Here is a 21,729-nt window from a genome sequence, read left to right as displayed (position 1 = left end):
TTTTTTTAATTTACGGCATATATTTGCTCATTTTGCAGCTACTTTGTACAATTTACAGTTCGGTCGAAAACGTGTTTTTTTTGGAAACGGACGAAAATTCATGCGCGCGTGGATGTCATCCATATAATCAAATCAACAAGGCCTAACGGGCAGTGCTGTGGGCTGAGGCGCCGTCACATCGCTCAAACCATCCTTAATCATCCTGGCAAGGCGATATCTAATAGCAACTCTTTGATTTAAGACTAAAGATGACACGATTTGTGACCAACCATAATTGCGACATACTATTTGTCACCAACCGTTGATAACTGTTGATATAGGTCCTTGCAAGGAGCAGTGATAAATGCATTGGTTGCTCTACATTTATGAGTTTCAGAATGATAGAGTTTAGGCGGTGTTTAGAATTCTAATATGATATCCAGACCTTTCTGGATGTACATGTAGACAGAGTGTATGTCACTCAAAGTACCACAGAAAGCACGTGATGCAACAGTAAATAACGGTAAGGTGAACCTACGTACACGTACTGGTGGTGTAGCCAATAATGACTTTTAAATCTTTTAAGCCACTTTCTTTCGCCATAAATATCGTGACTTGACGTGTGAGTTAATCTGCCATCTGTGCCCGGGATGCGCGCGGACTGCTGAGTTGTGGCTCCGCCTGGAGACAGCCGCCTACTTGGCAGGCCGCTCAGCGATGATGACGGCGAGGCGCTCAGAGTCTAAACGGCGCGTTTGTGCCTCACGGAAGGGATGTTGTGAAAGATGTAATGGAAAAATGATCCCGGTAAAGTCGGTTAATCCGGGTAGATCCTTCCCGGCCGGGGCGCGGGGACAGAATGGTCGTCATTAGAGTGATGGAGGAGGCCATCCCCTTCTGACCTCTGACCTCACGGCCATTATCCCGTCCGTACGTACTTACTCAGCCTACCCGCGCGGGCCGTTAAACTTCTGACCCTTCCTTCATCAACTTTCCCGACAGTCTTCTGTTTCAAACAGTCGTGAAGGGGTGAGCTCGGCAGGCTGTTTGACAGGCAGACTTTGGCGCGTTTTTATCCTGACCTGTAAAACACTTCATCTACTTTTCTATTTCAACCTTAATTACGCACGCAGCTTCCCGAAGGCGTAGGTTCGTTTCAGACCATGTTTCCCTCTGGTGATGGGCTGTGCGGAAACAATTTACCACCCATTGCGCTACTCAAGAAATCCGTTCAAGGAAGCATCAGATCTTTAAGTATCAAATTACATGTAGAAATAAAGCTATAAATATGCAGATGACTCTTCTGCATGAGTGCTCCCCAGAGGGGTAATTCTTGATGACTGTAGTATGACGTCTTTCATTTAATCACTGACTCGTTTCATGGAGATTCCTTTCCCTGGGCAGACATGTATACTGCTGCCTACCTTCCGTTTGAGACAGGTGTATCTCGTATATAACGGCCGCACCTGTACTAAATAAAGGTTTGTGAAGCTTGCGTTAGCCTGAACACCTCAGGTCTCCTGTGCTCACACCGACTCCCTTCCCTCTGATCGCGGAGCATACGTTACAACACAATCACCATCTTTAGCAGATTATCTGGAGCACCGTGTACTTAGGGCCGTTCCGAAAGCAAAGCCGGTAGCCTGAGATAAGAGAACGAGCATCCTCGCCGCCCGTGGTAATCATTCTTTACCGCTTTACCAAAGCAGAGCGGCGCGATACGTCACACAGGCGCGCGCAGCGGGCCCGCTTCATAAATGAAGAGCTTTTCGTGTGGAAAAAATGAGAAATCTCCGAAGTGAATCCCCGTGGGGTTTGTGGAAAATCGATGTTCAGCTGGGAGCATGTTATCCCGTGATGGGGAGTATTGATCCGCGGGTTGAACGGGGAAATTGGGGCGGCAGTCGGACACTTACCTCGTGATTGAAAAGCTGCCGTGATGGGGACTGTCAGACAATTGCAATAACTGGCATTTAACAAAGTACGTTCACTTGGTTATGACGGAAACGCTCTCGCCGTAAGAACGACGATTTTCTGGCCACGGTCCAACCTTTTAATACCTTCTGTTTCCAGTGCTAGAGGCAGAGACGCTACGCTACAAGCGAAGATCGTCGATAACTGTTCGGCTGTAAGCGCCTGAAAGGGTGTTTCAAGGAAGGAAATTGGAGATCGGGAGATAACAGATGGAACAAGTTAGACGTAAAAGCAAAGCCGTCTTTACTGGGAAGATTACCGTATTTCTATTATTACTGCTCACTATTCACGACGAGGTTTTCAGGCCGGGTGAATTTCCATCTCAAAGGACAGGCGGGAGGGATGGGACTTAAGTTTTTACCAAGGATTTCAATAGAAAACAACCATAAAGCTACGTACCCAGAACGTGACAATGATTATCAAACATTAGGGAACTCATGTCGCTCGGCTAGGTAGTTTATGGACGGGCCCTATGTGAGCAGTGTTAGCGGGTAAGCCTGGGGACAATGCTGAGTCTACTCATGCTGGCATCGTTCAATTTTGCGTCATTTAATCCGGAGCCTACAGGTAACCCCTCTAGCCTTACGTGCTAAGCGTGTAAAGTCTTTTCCGGAGACCAGTAGTAGTTTACAGGGGATAAACTTTATTCACTTCTTCCTGGACGGCAAAGTGTCGCAAGGTTGGCGCGAGGTTGGAGATCTCCCCCAGCCCTCGTGTCTCGCTAATTGGAGAGGCTTTGGCAATATTACCTCCCATCCCACGAGACTATTTCATCAATATATGATTTTCCTAAACGTCCTGATGGAAAAAAACGCATACCGCGCAAGAACCTCCGCCAATAAACGACCGCGTTACATTAACGGATGATTATGTTTCTGTTTTGCTCGACAGAACTGAGCTGTTGTTTGCTTTAGGGGTATATCATGAGATCCGCCCCGCACAACTTCCCGTGAAAACTAGAGCGCAGGGGACATGTATGTATACACATGCCCGAGACGAGCACACGTGAAGTGTACAGTAGCGCGGTGCCGGGCCGTTACACACACAGGTAGAGCATGAGTGAACAGAACCACGGGCCATGACAGGACGTCAGCGACGATACGGGCAATCGGGAGTCATCAGTGGGAGGTGCGTGTCTGGGACTCTGCGGAACTGGAGCAGTGCCGATGTCATCTGACCTGTATCTGGCACGACAAACCCCGTTATTACTCAGGGACCTGATGTGGGTGATAGCCGTACGTCAGATGGGTACAGGTAGACGGACTCAAGTTGTCGGATTTTCCGCAGTGTGAAGGCAATGTCATCGATGTCAACGATGTGGTTTCTATGGGGCAAGTTTGAGTCGTGTTACTGACTAGAAGTCTGAGGACGGACATTGTAAGGATTGTATGGGTATATCCTGACGAAGACGGATGTGTGCGCAAGAAATGAAGAATTATAGGTTTCTCTCCTGGTCAGCGGTTATCTTGCAACTCCAGCTCTGCCTGCGAGCGGTGGTGCCAACTCTGAGTGCAGAGGCCGACGTGACCGGGCTCACAGAACTGCTCCCCACCGAGTCCACCGGGCTGCGCTACTGCAGCCTCTTCGGGAACCGCGCGCCCAAGCCCGAGCACAAGCTGGTGTCCTGCCCCTGGTTCCGCCTCGACTCCTGCTGTTACCAAGAGGAGGTCGACAGGTCAGTGCAGGATTAATCCAGATGCTTTTAGAAAATATAAAAGGGTGATGTTCTATCAGACACAGCCGTAAATACGTCCAGTAGAGGGAGAGTTATTGGGACTGTGGCGTACTCCCGAGTACGTCCTGACAACAAGGGTGCAGGGGCGGGTCGACTTTTATTATCAATCAGCGAAAAATCACACGGCAGTGCAGGTTAGAGAGTAACACGGCGTATAAATTCTACAGAAGCATTGTAGAAAACCGCCGGAGACTGCGAAACCGTTAATGGCTTTAAAATGCCGATACATAGACCCTAACGGTGCTGCCTCTCAATTTTCAGCTTGAGAATCCATCTTAATGAATATCCTATCAGCCCGATCAGCTGCGGTTTTTGTTCTTCTTCATTCGATCATCGATTTGGGGTGATCTCGCGTGAGGCCATCAATACCATCGTGATACGATCCACGATCCGTGCAGTGTTGATAATGTGAATAAACGGCGAACAAATGCGTAAGGATAGACTCTCTGATTATGAGATATACTCTCCAGGGAGGAGCATCGATTGTTGCAATACGTTTCTGGATAACGTCTTAAGTTATGCCCATAAGTTAAGTTGTGAGATGTTCATTTGAAGGAGATGTAATGCAAATGACGACATTCGGCATTGGATATTCGGCACGTCATACATCTTGTGTACAAACATGTGTATTTAACCACTGCTGTGTTTATCATCCAACGTAAAGGTCACCGTCGGTACTTGGCTTTTTACACGCACGTCTAAACTTTCTTGGTGAGGATGAATCACCTACAAGGAGCACCATTAGAACTCATCAGCTCAGATATCAAACGTTCTCTTTTTATATTCCACCTATTCAGGATAGTACTAGCAATCATTCAGAACGTCTTATACGCTGCCTTTATTTCTGCCAATGGATTCATAAGTAGTTTGTTACCTTGAAATCACTTGAACCGTTTCTGTCTGAACAGAACGATACAACAGGGTGTATGTACAGCTAGACAATGTGTCCTGCTGCCTTGACTTCTTACATGGGGCATCACAACGTAGTGTGTTATATCTGTCCCAGCAGTGTATCTGGCAGCGGAAACTGTTGTTTGTTTCTGCAGGCTGTTCCCGATCGTGACGCCGCCGCGCGGTGCGGACCAGGTGTGCCGGGACCACCTGTACTACCTGAAGTGTTACATCTGCTCGCCGCACCAGCACCTGTTCTACCGCGACGAGACCGTCACCATGTGCGAGGAGTTCTGCGACAGCATCTTCTGGGCGTGCGCCAACGCCACGTTAGAAGGTGAGCGGATCAGCGACCTGTACTCCAACGGGAGGGAGTACTGCCTGGGCCGCAAATTCCGCGTGGAGAAGGAGAGCAGCGGCGCGTGCTACACGGTACCGATCGTACCGGAGGAGCCCGCCAGCTCTGCATACAGTACTCATCACCATCCCGCGGCCGTTAGAATTACTCTTCTGATCACATCATGGACGCTTTTCATTACGGCAAAGCTAACGTTACTGTGATCGTGGGCAGGATTACTAACTCAAGCGAGGCGTAATGGCACAAGCGCAAGCGGTTCAAAAACGCTCCGGTAAATTGGATACTCCAGGGGCGGATTGCATTCGAGGAGGTAATAGATGGACTGCAAAATGAAGCAAACTTCACCAGCAAACGTCATAAAATAGAAATGCGGTAATCTTCCAGGTGCATATAACTCGCTGAAATCGAGTGGGGGACAGAAGGCGTAGGAAAAAAGTCCAAAGTTTTACAAACCGTGGCAAAAGATTACTCTGACTTAAAAAAAATACCATGTAAAGTCAAGATTTTTCAGACATTTTTGCACTTCTGTACGATGCCGTCATAACAGACATGAGCTTAAATAAACAACATAGACTTGTACATGTAGTTTTGTTCGGTGTACTCGTCAGAATGCACTTCAACTTGAATATGTGACATCATAAGCTATACGATTTTTCACACACACACACACACACACACACTACCTTTCTTGGCTCATCGGCTCGAAATGAATAGAGACTTAAGTGTAGTTGATTATTGACTATTTTAAGCCCTTATCGACATAGGCAGAAAAACCTAGCTAGCTGCATTCACTGAGATAAATCGTATCAAAGGAACCACGGGTCAAAGAGACACCTGACCTTCATCTATACCGTACATACCTCGCCTCGGGGCAGCATATCATGAAACATCTCAATCTGATAACATGTTGTTCATTCTTCAGTCAGAGACGAGTCTGTTCCCGGAGAATTTGCCCTGGAGGCCAGCGACCTTCGTTTGTACGTCCCTTGTAACAACTCTGCCCTGTGGCTCAGAAAAAAATCATTGGTCTGATGATGAATACAGATTCTGCAGCGCCCCAAGCTAAAGATAACAATACGATAAATACTCTTGCTAACATTCATTTCAGTTTGTGTAGGGAGATGGGAACATTTTCTGAGAGCTCTACCCATGTAATCAACGTTATCAGAACGGTGGCGGTATCTACTGACGTAATTTGCACAGTAAACCATCAGCAAAGGGAGCGCGTAATGCAACTGCTTTTAGAGACCCGCCATTGCAAACGGTCAGTAAAAGTGCCGTAATGACCAGTGAAGATAAATGTGAAGCACAAGCCAATCCCACGGAGACGGCACGGTGAACTTTATGAAGCTATAGCCAGGGGTGTCTCTCACCAGCAGAGCGGTGTTCAAACACATGACTTAAAGCAGTGGCATTTCAGCCTAACCCGCGGCACGAATAAACATGCATACAGGGGCTCTCAGGTGGGAACGGTGTAAGGTATGAATAAAAGAGGCTTTTAGGCCACATACAGGTAGGTGGCTGGGTCCTGGGAATGCCACTTAGACTTACTTATCATCTGCTGTATCTGTCGGACGTGTGTTTTTATATTCTAGTCACACAACCTAGCAGATAAGGTCTCCTCCATAAAGCAAAGTTCGACTAAGAAGGTCCAACGCACTTCTTTAAGTACCACGCGCAAGGATCAAGATGACCTGTTGACAAAATTTCCACATGTGGAAACACCAAAAGATTGCATATCAAAGAACTCTCAAACAGTGAAATGGCAAACGGTATATGGACTTGCTTATCATGTGCCAATGCTTGAAAGGTGGCTATTTGGCTGCTTAACAGGAAGTATGTTTTATTTACTAGGGCTAACATTCAGCACATACATAAAGGTACGAGGCCACAGAGGACCAAAACGAAAAGTCAAGAACAGAGAAAATAAAAAGAAACACCATGCTATATGTCCTGTTAGTGCAAAGAAAACCCAAAGCTTTCAAGCAGCTTTCTTCAAGCCACTTCAAAAATCTGCCTTATTTGATTGCTTAACAACTAAAAGACAGCTATACTCATTTATGCCACATCTACAAATGGGTATGAAATCCTCTTTAAGGGAATTGTTCATAAATACAACAGCTGCCTGTTTTCAAACCCTTACAAGCTCTTCTATTGAAGCTGCAATATCTGCAAAATGACAATAGACAGTGATGAAATGCTCAATGAATTTTCCTGTAGGTTGAAAATGTGATAATCTATGAGTCCTGACCAGCAGGTGTACAAGCTAAGTCAGTCCATCAATCACAGGCTATGTCTTATAAGCAGCTGGGTCTAACAATCTAATAGCGGTGATGATTGGTTCCTAGCTGACGTTTCACCTGCAATGGTCTGGCAGAACATTTAGATTTTCACATGGGTGGACTGCACATCTTTTTTAAAGAGGCATTATGTAACATTTTTGCACCAAGATTTGAAATCTTTCAATTGAAAGAAATCTTAACGTGATTGTCATTTACTTTCAATTTTCGACATATTTGTGCAATTATTTCACATTTCTTACATTTGTGGTTGTCACTTTAACATCCCACAAGAGGTGCACTGAGTTTGTGGTGCCACCACAAACTACCAGAATGTAAACAAACATGGCCAACAGCTGTGTTTGTAGCTTTTAAACACACTCGTATGGTCTAATATTTTGGCACCACTTCCTGAATGACACTTATTTACAATGGAGTAGGGTTGATTCAACTTACTTTGTAAAGAAATGACCAGGAAATTAACTTTTGGTATCGCCCTAATGTTACAAAATGCAGCTTTAACTGCCAAGGACACCCAAGATCCACATCACATTTTCAAGGCAAACAACCTTGCCCTTCTTCCATAGAAATTGACCACAATTTAAGGCAAAAAGCCTAAGGCTAAAGACATTAGCAAAACTTGCAGGACCAACTGGATTGCAAATGATAGCTACCTTGGCAAGTTTGATTCATCATGTTATGGCAGATTTGTACCTCCATCTATTCAGTTGTGTTGTTCTGCCTCAAGCCATAACCATGGGCCTTCCATTTCCCAAATGCTATGTAGGCTGCTCAGATGGCCACTTGTAAAGTTACGACCATACATAACCCTGGAGATACAGCTGTGATATTTGGAAGGTAATATCTTGTTGAGTATATCATTCTGGTGAAAGGCCCACTAGCACCAGTCATTTCATAAAGAAGAATGATGGCCTTTATATAATGAGGTGTCCACCTCATCTTATCTATCATTTTGGCACATGACAAGGGACATTTTTCAGATAAGTAGACGTGTTCACAAATTTTGCGATACGATAGAAATTGAGACAAGAGTCGAGCCTGGGACTAGGTGAAGGTGTGAATAAAAATTAAAAACATTAAAACTAAAACTATTATTGCACTGATGGTTAACTATCATATGGAACATCCTTTTTGCACTTCAGTTGTTTCAAACCTCTGCTTTTTCCATGGATCATGAAACAGCACCTGGTGAATTACAACGTTCACACAAAAAATATATATCCATGACCACACCTGGTGCTTTCTTCTGAGGCTACAAGTGCCCCTGTTGTGTAATATCTAAATCTGGGAGATCATTCATTATGTTTTCTACATGGCTGAGTTGATAGTAGTAAAAAGATAATAGATGGATTTCCTTTGTACGTTCCTCAAAGATAAAGGTAAGACTAGCTGATAGGTGCTATCTCATCCATAACTTGTGTATCTTTAATGTCTGCTGCCTGTCATAGAAGAATACTGCCGTAGATCCCAGACTCAGGTCCTCCCTGCAGATCCCAGCTTCCTCTGAGGGTGAGATAGAACACTGTCATTTCAGCTGCAGAGTGATGCATGGTGGGATTACTGTGGATCAAGGTCCCCGCTATCGCATTGTTCATAGCTGATGAGGTCGAAATGAGGGACATTTCTCATGATCTACCGTAGCGGCAAAATACAGCCAGCTTTGGCAATCCTATTAAATGAAGGAAAAAAACACTACTGCCATGGCCTGTACCCCTTGGCTTAAAGGTTGCGCCTTTTCTATGGCTTTCTGTATTGTTATTGTACTAAGTTTCCTGTACATGTAAGAAGCCTTCCGTACATTCAGAACTAATATACAATCAGAAAACAGCATATACTGGTAATAAGAAAAATAAGCCAGCCCCCTAAGCCTGCTCAGGAGGTTCCCCTTTTGTATCCAATCATTGACATTAAGGGTTGATCCCACCATGGTGAAAGTCATGCATCTCTTGGCATCTGGGACGCCTTGATGATACTCATTTCTCATATTGATTTACCAGGGCATTGTGTCGAGGGCAACATGAGTCGTTTTCATCTCAGCAGCAATTTGAGCGAGACTGTTCAGCTACTGATCAATACCAGGTGATTTTTTCATACAACCACGCAGAGAAGAATTTTTCTTACATTCCGAACCCCAAAAGTCTCCTAGGAAGTCATGCCTCCATGAGAAAACAAATTATGTTGATTTAGGTGTGATCACAGGAGTGTGGATTCTTTCACAGATGACCTATCAGGCATGATTTCATAAAACGGTCTCTTGCCCTCTATGATGGATGACGTGATGTCAGAAGTAAACTTCCTGAGCAGAAAAATCAATCTTAATGCTTGAATAGCCTCCGTATCAGTAGCATTTGGATAAGAAAATTCCAAAAGATGTTGTCATATTCAACGTATACATAGAGACATATAATATTACCAGACATTCTCTTCTACCTATGCCAAAAGGAATCCCTTGTATGCTATCATACCATTGATTTGAAATTAAATCTAGAAGGCTTCTGTGTTGAATTGGCATTGTCACTGTAATGTAGGAAAAGTACAATGTAGACTCACCCAACTTCCTAACATAGAAGTCATAGGTGTCCTGGTTTCTTATGGTGGAGGCAATATAGGCAACAGGGCTGTTCCTCCTACCAGGGGCAGGGTGTAGAGCCTTCAGGAGTAATGCGACAAAATGCTCCACCAACTCATTGTCAAACACAACATCTGTGGAGGGAAACAGACAGATCAGACAATGCAGTTCTCATCCAAAACATCAGTCTGATCTAAGCCTGACTAAGCTCATAGCGGCCCGACTGACTAATTGGCCCCATAGCAGCAAGAGATTGCATAACACAGGCTACAGTAAAACACACCATAATCTGGATCTATTGCTGCAGCAGCTCTTGTTTCAGTGTACATCACAATACCAGTTGACAGAAATCAATGAAGAGCTAGATTTTTATGATGCTGCTGCTTTCATGTGGAACTTCTTGTCTGATAAAATCAGTATTTAACAGCAAAATGCCCCAGAGCTAAAAAGTAAAAGTCATAGTAGTACTGAAAAGGTCAACCACTTAGCTGAAAGGTTCACATGATGTATATGGATTGAAGACGAAACAATCAAAACTGTGACTGATTTCCTTCCCATGACATCTCTTCTAAATCCCCCCTACTCTCAATATTCTCTTTAATGTGTGCACTAAAACCCTATTGTCTTCTGTGAAGGGATCCGGCACAACATTTCAACAAATCCTGCGCTTCCTCTTCTCAGGTCTGTTGTTCATCAATGTTCAAATGGGCTACATGCACACCGACTGGTTAAGTGCACTTTTTAGAGGGAAGTATGATGGCTTGTCTTGTAACTCTAATCCACAGCTTTGTTTCACCAGGACACAACAAGCCAAGCTTTAAAGTTTGCACAGAGAAAAGTCTAGCATGTACTTTATACCTTTATCATACTAGCACAGCAGGCTGCCCTTTTGGCGTGGTTTAAGGGATCAGTAAGCCACTTAGTAACTGTGCCAGGAATACATCTTTTTACTGCATCTTCAGCAGTTGTGACTTAAGTTCTCTTCTTTAGGACAGTCGTTTGCAGGTACTATACTAAGCCCTTACCAGATGCTATAATGACATCAGGAGCCAGTGACTGGAGCTCTTCCTGTGTGACTGAGGCCCAGTCCAGACTCATCACAGACATTTTGGAACCTATGGAACATCAACCAACCAAACAGTGTGAGACAAAATGTTACTTCGTTGATACAACTTCCATGCTTCTGTTAGAAAGGCCACTGAAGCTTGGAGGTTATATCAACAATACATGAAATTCTCAGGAACTCTACAACTTTTGTTGCCTCAATAACAGTGCTGTTGTTAGTTTGTCATTTCACAATAAGGTTTTTTGCACTACTGGTACCTTCCTGCCCAAATGAAAATTATTGAGTAAGGCAAATATGCCATAGAGGAGTAGAAGGAACAAAATCATCAACACTTATGTTTAGTGTTGGTAAGTAAAGGTTATGCAAGACCCATGCAAAATCATTGCAGTTTAATATGATAAAAGACATACATGTAGAGGAAGAGAAAGCATACCTTGCACAAGTTTGGTTTCCCATGGTTGATTCCCTGTGTACCAACTCACATTCTCCATGTTATCATGATCTGATTCTCCAAACCTAAACACCGAGGTATTAGTACAACTCTGCAGCTCTGTCTCATGCACAGCCTCTTCTGCATGCTCCCGGTAAGTAGACAGATTAGTGTCTGAATTATGTTGACACTTGTTACAAGTTTGCTCCCTCTCATCACCATTACAGTCCCTGTGGCTTGTTCTGTAATTTACCACAACAGCTTCAGTGTTGTTGGTGGCATGCTTGCTGTGATAAGAGCTGCCATGCACGCTCTTCTGTCTAACTGTCGTGCCCGCGGGCTTGCCGTTTACTGAGCCTCCCCCCTCCTCTCGGAGTTTGCAGTTGAGGACCAGGTTTTCCCAGAGGTTGGCCAGGACGTTGGGGTGACAGTCGCTGTAGATGTAGTGGGCGGGGCTGCAGCAGGAGCTGATGACCAGTCCTGTCAGGCCCATGCCACTTCCTAGTTCAAGAACTTTTCTGAGGGAACAGACAATTACAATAGAGCTAGTGAGGGTCAGCTGGACAGAACATTGCACCAACGTCTCAGTTATGGAAGAGATTGGGGTGGAAAGATGGAAACTCCAATACTTGGTTAGAAGATGGAAACTCCAATACTTTTGACATGTCACAAGAGCCCAGGAACATCCCAACACACATCCTGAAAGGAAACCCACATCTGTGAGACCATGTAGGCGATGAGGAGACCACATCAGGGACTGGACGAGCAGGTGTGTGACAGAATTACACCCAGAAGGCAGAGAAGGATGGAGGAGGCTGATGCCAGATGCAACCATAGTCCCCAAACCTCAAGACAAGGAGGGGATAAAGGAAGAAGAAAGTTTTAGAGTTACAGCACTGTTTGTGCATACAACACCAAAATACAACAAAATAGTGTAACGAACATAAAGATTAACACCACACTTACACCCTTTTGAAGGTACTGAACATCGAAACCATAAACTTGATAAAGAATCATACTTCCAGCTCAGGCCAGCTCTTGATTCCTACCGCCTGGTAATTCAGTTTAACATAAGCTATCCCATTGGTGACATGGCAGCCGGTTTGGAACCTGGCGAAAAATATTATTTGGGGAAGCAAACAGTGCTTAATTATCATGATTACATAGCAAACAAAGAAACCATTTTAAACTCTTGCAATCATATGTATGTGATAATTGAGTCCTTTTTTTGCTGATGGCCAACTGCACAGTTTTTATGAAAATGCAAAACAACCATAGCCAGGGTACCATCCCCAGTAGTATATTCGCCAACTCTATAACTGGGTCTGGACTTGAACACATATGAAACGATTGGTGATGACGTCACGTAATGAGCTAGCCCGAGCAGCGGGTCTTCATTTGATTGGCTGACCCTCAGAGGCGACGGCCAATGGCGCGCCTGTATTATTCAAGTGATGTTTGTTGTTTTGTAAACACAGATCTTCGCGCGAGTGTTCCTTTTCTCGGTGCGTTCTGTTTGTGCGAGGTCAACATCAAGCTCCGAGAGCTGAGCGGCTTGTGCGTCAGTCATGTTGATGATCGATCGCGGAAAGTACACTGACTACGGCTATATCAAGCACGCTTTAGCGTTCGGCGTCGGACATGTTGATGATAATAAGATAAGAATAACGATCTATCTTAACGTAGCCGTTCGGACGTTCGAACAGACGCTAACGTCGCCGTTCGGACGTCCGAACGGCCCTTACCTAATATGTACACACCCAAAAAAGGGCTTAGACGAGTAGGACCAATCAGCGCGCTCGTTCAAAATCTGAACGAATATTTAGACTCCAGACGCTACATATGTGTTCAAGTCCAGACCCAGTTATAGAGTTGGCGAATATACTACTGGGGATGGCACCCAGGCTAAAACAACCAACCCACTTTTACACAAAAAAAAAAGAAAAATTGAATACCAGTTTGCTAAACACATTATGAACACAAAGTAGCACACTTTCAACACAGATCACATTCAAAGGTTACTGAGAACACTTTTTCTGGGAGAAGGTGTAACAGCACATACATGTATATGTGCAATAAATTGCATTAAATGGGTCTTAAATATCCAATCAAGCCTCACGTAGTTGTAACCATTCACTTTTAACATGCCAATTTTTCCCTTACACTATTGTCATGAGGTTTGCTGCAATCATTAATAACAGCAAAGTGAAGTGCAAAGCTGGTGATAATTGCTACCCTCCAGGCACAATGCTCGGTCCCTCTGCACGTACAACTGCCAATTACTGGGACAAACAGCAATCATTGGTAATTACATTAATAGGTGCTGCTATACCTTACACGACTCGAACCTTGATAATAAGCATCCTCACACTCTTAACTCATCATGTAAATGTCAAATATAATTTCTCTGTAGTGACACATGGAAAAAACAATAATTATCTTACTTTGTCATAAGTTTGTGAAGTACAAATTAACTAGATTACCAAAGTAGTATTAACATCAACTCTCATAATTCTGCCTTCAACCCAATTGTTACCGAGGCCTTCTCTTGAACACCTGGCTATCTAAAGTGTGCATACATAAGGTATATGGATATCTGAAGTACATACAGAACTAATGCTGCATTTTTTTCAACGTGGTCTTAGTGTACCCAATGGAATTATTGAGAGTTGAGATTATGTACATAGACATGTAGATATGTTTTGCAAAACTCACTTTTGCTCAAAAACGGCTGAGTTATCCACTGCCCATTCAGCAAGGCACAGTCCGGCCTGAGAAAAGGAAGGAAGAAAGATGGGTGCCTTCATGGCGGGGATTTACAGGGATTTGCTTCATTTGGGTCGATATGGAGTCAGCTTTACTTCACATACATCACCCTTCAAGTCTGCTGGAAGGCATATCTTATATAAGAAAGGAGCTGACCCTTATAAATGGAAACAGATAAAGAAGGAAAACCCCAATCTTGAAGAAGATTGCTACATATATAAAGTTTCTGTAAAGGGAAAAGCCATGGGCAAAAATACACTTTACTGAAATGTATGAGGACTATTGCTGCTCTCCATAGATTTTGTGTATGAATCGTTTATTCTAATATCGAGACTTTGTGACAAGGTTTGACAAATGATTTACTAAGTCAATCACTAAATAAATCCAACTTACACTTGTCACAGAAAGGGACAAGTCTTGCTACTTTTACTGGTATAGACACATGTTTTTGAACATGGCTTTGTCCATACCTCGGGAAGATAGTTGGTCAAGATTGCATTTATCGATCAAGATCAAGGTCATGTTAGCTTGAATGCCATCCTTGTCCAGTTCAATGGCCTAAGGAGAGTGACTGCTAGTAACAGAACCCTTTGAAGCTTAGAAAGGGGCAGTATTCAGGATTAAATAAGATCAGCACACCCACCTCCCAAGTTCTTAATCCAGTTGTTCCATGTGAGATGATCTGTGTGGCTTCTCTCAACACCACAGTTTTCCCACAGGGCTGGAAGAAAAGCATTGAAAACTGCATAAACTTGGGGAGGCTCACATTTTGAAATCAAACCCATTCTCAAAATAGATCCAAACTAGCTAAATCATTAGCCTGGGATTTTGTTACCTTAACTTATCCTTAAATTGATATACTGGTATTTGACACTGATTCATGAGAAAAGAGAAAGATTTTTCTTTCTATCCTTTGTAGGTGCTGATTTCCTGGTTGGGCAAGAAAAATGCTTGGTGAGTCTGACATCTAGGCTGCATTTGTATTAGATCATGCATTGGCTTATATCTACTACAATACAAAAACATGTAGTCGTGAAGAATAAGCCCCGTATCCATAGCTGATTTGTGGCACCTACACTCCTGTCAGAAGGCTGCTATAAAATAGTATAGGCTGTCCAAGCCTGAAGCCAGTCACAGGTCTTCAAAGGACTTCTGCACACAATTTTTCAGCTGCCCTATGACAGTCCTTGGCTTCCTATAAATTAGCATATTACTCACTTCTTCACCTTCAAGCCTGAAAAATGCTAGCTTTGCGCAGTGACTACCAACAACCATTGGTAGATATGAGACCTATTTGTTTTGAAGGCCCCTTCACCAGTCACGGAAGTGAAGGGCAAATGGGCTGTCAAGGTGAAACAAATGTTTGGCATGGTGCAAAAACCTAGCAAGCAATGTAACTAATTAACATACAGCAAGCTTTCATCTGTCCTAATAATTCTGAGTTAATCAGAGTCATAGAAAACAACAATGGATGAATAACAACAATGCATCTATATTGTGCCAACCCCAAGGTATGCACAGTTCAGATCTACATCTAGGCTGTCAAAATATGCATTTACAACATGTACATGGACTGGGAGCAATTTTTTCAGGGTAGTGGATATATGTGAGCTGTCAGATAAACAGTAATAGAAGTTAAGTGTGGGAGAAAGAAGCTGGCTTACCAGTGTGTAAGTCTTGTAGCAGCAGGGTGAGGTGGGCTCCAGAGTACTGACTAGCAGACAGGTGTATACCTCATATAGATCATCACACACTTCCTGGCCTGCATCCTCACACTAGAACAGTCAATCACAAATAAGAAAAAAAGCACTTTTCTATTTCAAAAGGCATACACAAACGCAAACACAATAGGTATCAGAAGGCACTAATTTTGATGAATATAGTTTTATTGTCCTATTATATATTTGGTACATGCACTTAATTTTTTAACATGCTCAGGGAAGGTCTAAGGAAATCATAAGGTAAGACAAAGTCTAGAAGTTCCTGCTGACCTGCTGTATGATGTACTTGAGGAAGGCTTGCCTGTAAGACAGGGAGGTGGGGTACCTCATGATGATGGGGTGATGGACAGTCTGTAAAAACAAGTTGAGGTGGTAAAAACTTACAACAATGATACATTGTAGGGTATCTTATAAGTACATTGTATACACAGATAGGTACGTATAAAGGACTTTAGTCATATAAATTATTACCTTGGCTTTTTAGGTTGTTTTATCACTCTCTTGCTTCAATTTTAACTGAATCCAATAATGGAAACAACTAATCAAAACGGAGTGGTCTTAAAATAGTTAATGATTATCATAGATTTATAGTTATAAAACACAAGTCAAATTCACCATTTGTAGCAGCTCTTTCTGATCCTCCAGATCAAAGACAGCCTTTCCCCTGCTGCCCCCATCAAGCTGCAAAAGAATAGAATATGAAGTTGTAAACATTGGTTATGCAGTAAAAATTCACTCACAATAAAACTGTTCAAGTTAAAGACGGAACCCTCCATTTGACAAAGGAGGTTGATTTGACTTGTGTTTTATGAAAATTGTAAATGGGAACACATACTCCTTTTTACAAAAAGGCAAAGTACTACTATAGCACACCAAGGACTTTTTTAATTCAGACTGCATAACTTTCATAGTCAATCCTTTTAGGACAGAACTATTTCACATCCCAAGAGCCATACTTTATGGGGACTTGGAGAAGTGGACAGCCATTCAATTACTTTTAGATTGTTGACCAATAAAATGTGAAACATTTTACCACAGCATTGGGAGGCTTTATAGGGTAAAGAATAAAGCTGACAGGAATAAAGGTCATGTGTTTTCAAACTTCAACATAAAGCCACTTATGTACATATAACCTGGCATAAAAATGCCAGAAAATGTATTCAAATATAATAGACCAAGCAAAGGTTATGGTTTTCTGTTAGGTACAGGCAAGGTTTTTTGAACAACACAGCAAACTTCAACCACTTCTCACAAAACACAATGCTGCAAACAGAGCAGGCGATTTCAAACCAGGAACACAGATCACGAACAAGATGTCTTCTTGCAAAAAGATGTCAACTTGTAAAAGGTTGGTATCATACCAATTATTATGATATGCTTCACTTTGCTAAAGATTAATGATGGTAACTCTTTGATGTTTATAGCATTACAAACTACAAGATATATGTAAAGCCACAGATGCAAGTTGTCATGTAGTGATTGCTAATGCATCAAATTTTGATTTCAACACAGTCTGATAGAATGATCATTAATCATGATTCCAGCAACACTGAATGAAATGCTTTTATCTTTATGATCACATTGTAGATAATCTCCTCCAAAGACAATGACCCGTTACAATTTGAGCTGTGGGACAGACTGCTCATTAATTCAGCATTATGGATTACCCAACTGGGCCCAATCAGTTTGGAGGATCAGACTTTGGTTGTCAGATGAGTGAAAAATCCCCAGAACATGGGACTGCACTGCATCTTATATTTATGGTGCATCATTTGGAAATGGTTTATGATACAAGGCTTTCAATAAAAGTTTACACATTTTCCATCTATTCAGTACAGGCATGCCAGGTGAATTATACATGCCAAACACATTCAAATGAAGCTCTTTTATCAACAGCAGGGCAGGTTTCTGATTTACATCTGACTTTCATATCACGAAAGGTACATATATCATATCTGCAGGTTCACGTCAATCATGACAACTTGGAACATAAGGCATGCAGGTTATAACAAGGACACTCTAGCGTCTCACTCAACATTTCAGGTTAGAAATTAAGCTAATAAACATCCTAGGATGCCAAACTAGTAGAAGAATCAATACAGTTGCAATACTTTTGCTCGACTAGAATTCTAGATTATCGGTACATGTACATATCAGAACAACAAGCTTAGAGGTGACAAGGCTGTGGATTAAGATTGATCATGATTTGTTGAAGGAACAAACAGAACATTGCACTGATTCATCAGGACACCAGCAGCACAAGCGCTTGCTTGTACTTACGACTGACGTTCTGACACCCCAACAATTGGGGAGGCTCACATGGTAGAGCAACGGCCGAGCATGACTCAGGGTCGGGCTCTGTACCTGTTCTATAGGGAACTACACAATATAGAGGAGAGAACAAGAAGTGTGATGTGAGATACATCAATGTATGTAGTAAACAGACAGTCATAGGATGGCTTCTCAGATCAGTCTCTTCCATGTGATAACAGTGTCATCATCAATGTCCCAAAGATAAATTAGAGGTGTGATATATAAGAGAAAGAAGAAACAAAAGACAGAATAGGTTGATATCCAAGCAGATGATATGGTGGCAAGGCAGTATGCCACTGTGGCTAATGGACACTCCCCTGGCCAATGGATACTGCCTTGCTACCGTATGATCTGCTTGGAGATTAAGAAGAATAGACAGGGTTACTCTGCATGTTCGTAACAGGAATTTCCTGAAATTCCAATGCAGGAATCTGGTCCAGGTAACTGTAATGTAATTGTAAGTGTTGGTTGATAGATATGCAAGTTCTTGTTTTGTGATGTTTATATAAGGCTATTAAAGGGGTAAAAATGTATTGCAAATGACATCAATGAGTAAAATATCAAATAAGTGTCCCAAACAAGAAGAACCATACACCAGTACTACCACTTAATTCCTACAAAGCTTCAGTAATTCTGAGCATCCCAAACATCTAGAAACTAACCCGATGGGAAATATGATCACATGTTAATTCTTGCCCCCCTCCCCATATCCTGAAAATTTCCTGCGACATAAATCCATATCGAGGAACGACTTTTATGAACTCATGCGAAAAAAATATTCCTACCTTCCATCTAAAGAACCTGAGCGGCACCATGGCCATGAACTGCGCCTGGACCAGCCGTAACGCCGGGTTTTCCTCAGAAATGTCGTCTGCTGGGGCGGAAATGGCCGCCATTGTCGCTGCACCATTCACGCATGCGCGGCCCGGGGCATGCTGGGTAGGGTCCGTAGCTTGGTGGTCGCCACAACAACAGACAGGTGAGAAACTCGCACGACTTGGCGGCGTTTTCTCACCATTCTAACTCTTCTGAGGGAATCAGACCTATACTGTTGCCTTAGAAACGTCCTATAAACGTCCAAGATTCAGAGAAGAGGGTCCTACAGTGCTTGTTGTTTTGTTTACTGCTTGTGTTTACCCCGAATTCCTGGTTGTGGTGGTGAGAAGAGAAGAGAACATGACTGAAGCAGCAGGTGAACCTAAGAAGGAGGAGGCGCACGACTTCAGACGTCTGCACAGCTATCCGCTCATTAGGGTAAGGCGGTTCTTCACGTAGAAGTCTCCTTATACACTTTAAAGACAGATGTATGATAGTTAGGATATAGATAACTTGTGAGCGTTAAAGTTTTCTCAGCTGGCAGCTAAGGATCTTTAGTTGAAAGGCTTGAAGGTCACCCCTCCCCTCATCACACTTGCTCAAATAGTTAATACGTTCATTAATTTGTATAAATAGAATTTCTGCATCAAATGCATCCTTGCTTGAACTGATAAGTGCTTGTAAGGATTGGATTTACAACTACATTGTATTAAACTATGTACATATAGTCATGTGGCAACTAGACACAACAATACATTAAGAAATCTTGCCATAAAACCTCATCTGCCTAGCTGCACGCCTAGAAATATCTCAATTTACAACAACAATGAAAATATCTTTACTCAAACAATGGACTCATAAAACTATGCAATCACGTTGATAAGATCAAGGTGATAAGACATTCTCTGTTGTCTTTGTTTGATGAAAGGATTCCATCTGTTGTCATTGTTGCTTTAAAGAAACAAAAGTTGTGAAGTTGTTCATCTAAAAACAATCAAGAACTATTTTGCATCTAAGAAGGTTTGTACATACAATAACTTCTTATTATTTCATTCCAGCACTCAGACATGAATGAGGAGATGAGAACAGAAGCCATGGAGTTGTGTGTGACGGCCTGTGAGAAGTTTGCTACAAATAACGAGGTCAGAATACTTCATAGTGTTATGTAATGGTTCATGGCTAGTCTAGGGTAGAGCTAGTGAGTTTATCACACATCTAAATATTAATTAAAATGGATTCTGATTTTCTGGAACACTTTTTGGTTTTTCAAGAACTGCAGAACTATACATACAATAGCAAGACTAGGATAGTGGGTGTTATGGAACAATTCAAACATAATTGATTGTTAGAGAATAGTATGTTCCTGTTCTACCTTTCATGTTTTGTAATAATAATTTTTTAATGGTGAATACAGTTCTAGAACAAAACTTGTCAACATGGCATTTGTGCTTTAGTGTTTAACTTAAATGAAATCTGTTTACTTTCTTACAACATTACCTTTCATACTTGGAGAAACTTGAAATTTGTCTTTCAAGACACACCAAACATTTTTTTAGGTCCATATGATGTCTTACATGACCATTCCTTCAATACTCTACATAAAGCTGAATATATTGTGTGTAACATCCATGACATGTATATTTTGTTGTGCAGACTGCTGCCCGTATGGTGAAGGAGAGTATGGATAAGAAGTTTGGGTCGTCCTGGCATGCTGTGGTGGGGGAGGGCTTCGGCTTTGAGATCACACATGAGGTCAAGAACCTTCTCTACATGTTCTTTGGAGGGGAGAAGGCCATCATTGTTTGGAAGTGTTCATAGAATGGGAATCATCTTCTGTATAGTGTGTTAGATTAAAACCTAAAGTGCCTACTGCAACATTCTTCAGTTCACTTAAATACCAGTATAATGTATAAATTTGATGCCATTTGTCACCTGGTAATGCTTATAATGGTAAGTCAGAGTTTGCCTTGGCCAAGTTGTGTCTTCAGAGCCAGGTCTGCAGTACATAGACTCTCCATGACTTGATGGAAATTTCTCATTCGGCAGTGTTCTTCTTAAAGATGTGATTGGTTGTTCAGAATAGTTTGACAGACTGAAGTTGGTTCTTCAGACTATACAATGTTGCCAGTTCTATCTTGAACTCCATGTAGCTTAGATACAAGTTCATGCAAAGATGTACAGTGAGATGACATAACTTGGAAGTACATGCACATATACGTTTATGAAGGTTACTCATCTGTGAATATATTACACATGTACTTGTAAATCTTGGTTTGATCAATACACTGTTACAGTTTACATGTTTTGACCACATTCCAGCAATCTTCACCAGTGGAAAGGGAGGAGTAATTAAGGAAAGGGAGATGAGGATTGCTAGATAGTGGTCAAATCATCTACAACTCTGCCTTAGCCAAGATTCAGAAGTACATGCACATGTAATGTCGATACTGCCATTGATGAGATGGAGATCAAATTTGCATTATTTTGTGAAATACCTACTTACTACTGTGAAATTTTATGAGATATACAAATGTAGCCTAGTTCTGCCTTGACATGCACCCAGATGTAAATATTTATTTCACTACCAAGTTGATAAGAATTCTGAAAAAAAATTGTCTGTAGCAAATAATTGTATGTTTGATAGGTGAAGGACAATTAAAATATCAGTTTTCAATCTGTTGCTGTTTTCTTTGTAGAGTAAGGTAATTTTGTCATCTATAGTCTATATCAGCAGTTTTAAACTGTTTAAGTCTAGTATTCACACTCAAAGTACGTAATGTATGGCACCAAAGTGGTAAGGAAGTAAAAAAA

At 42.1% G+C, this 21,729-nt stretch overlaps 3 protein-coding genes across 4 annotated transcripts; 2 read left to right on the top strand and 1 right to left on the bottom strand.

Annotated features, from left to right (window-relative positions):
* The first annotated feature begins 2,792 nt into the window (after nt 1-2,792).
* LOC109483011 lies at nt 2,793-5,544 on the top strand. The gene is made up of 2 exons (XM_019785972.1): nt 2,793-3,628; nt 4,735-5,544. The coding sequence occupies exons 1-2, from the start codon at nt 3,366-3,368 to the stop codon at nt 5,138-5,140; spliced, it is 669 nt and encodes a 222-aa protein (XP_019641531.1). The 5' UTR covers nt 2,793-3,365; the 3' UTR covers nt 5,141-5,544.
* A 2,385-nt stretch (nt 5,545-7,929) lies between these two features.
* Nucleotides 7,930-19,014, bottom strand: LOC109482859 (protein-lysine N-methyltransferase EEF2KMT-like). Of its 2 annotated transcripts, XM_019785702.1 has the most exons (11): nt 18,888-19,013; nt 18,070-18,168; nt 16,405-16,470; nt 16,060-16,140; nt 15,733-15,843; nt 14,712-14,789; nt 14,018-14,073; nt 11,306-11,820; nt 10,832-10,921; nt 9,788-9,940; nt 7,930-8,740 (listed from the first exon to the last, which is right to left on the bottom strand). In XM_019785702.1, exons 1-11 carry the CDS (start codon nt 18,996-18,998, stop codon nt 8,637-8,639), a joined length of 1,464 nt encoding a protein of 487 aa, XP_019641261.1. In that variant the 5' UTR covers nt 18,999-19,013; the 3' UTR covers nt 7,930-8,636. The 2 variants fall into 2 exon arrangements, with proteins under 2 accessions (XP_019641261.1, XP_019641271.1); XM_019785712.1 differs by lacking the exon at nt 18,070-18,168 and having other exon boundaries at nt 18,888-19,014.
* Nucleotides 19,015-19,031: 17 nt separating this feature from the next.
* On the top strand, nt 19,032-21,702 carry LOC109483116 (dynein light chain 4, axonemal-like). The gene is made up of 3 exons (XM_019786112.1): nt 19,032-19,356; nt 19,977-20,060; nt 20,572-21,702. Exons 1-3 carry the CDS (start codon nt 19,279-19,281, stop codon nt 20,734-20,736), a joined length of 327 nt encoding a protein of 108 aa, XP_019641671.1. The 5' UTR covers nt 19,032-19,278; the 3' UTR covers nt 20,737-21,702.
* Nucleotides 21,703-21,729: the final 27 nt, after the last annotated feature.

The sequence above is a fragment of the Branchiostoma belcheri genome, unplaced genomic scaffold (assembly GCF_001625305.1).
Source record: "Branchiostoma belcheri isolate BF01 breed outbred unplaced genomic scaffold, Haploidv18h27 scaffold11, whole genome shotgun sequence".
Taxonomy (NCBI): domain Eukaryota; kingdom Metazoa; phylum Chordata; class Leptocardii; order Amphioxiformes; family Branchiostomatidae; genus Branchiostoma; species Branchiostoma belcheri.
The sequence above is the reverse complement of the archived record's forward strand: the minus strand, read 5'-3'. Positions and strand labels throughout refer to the sequence as shown.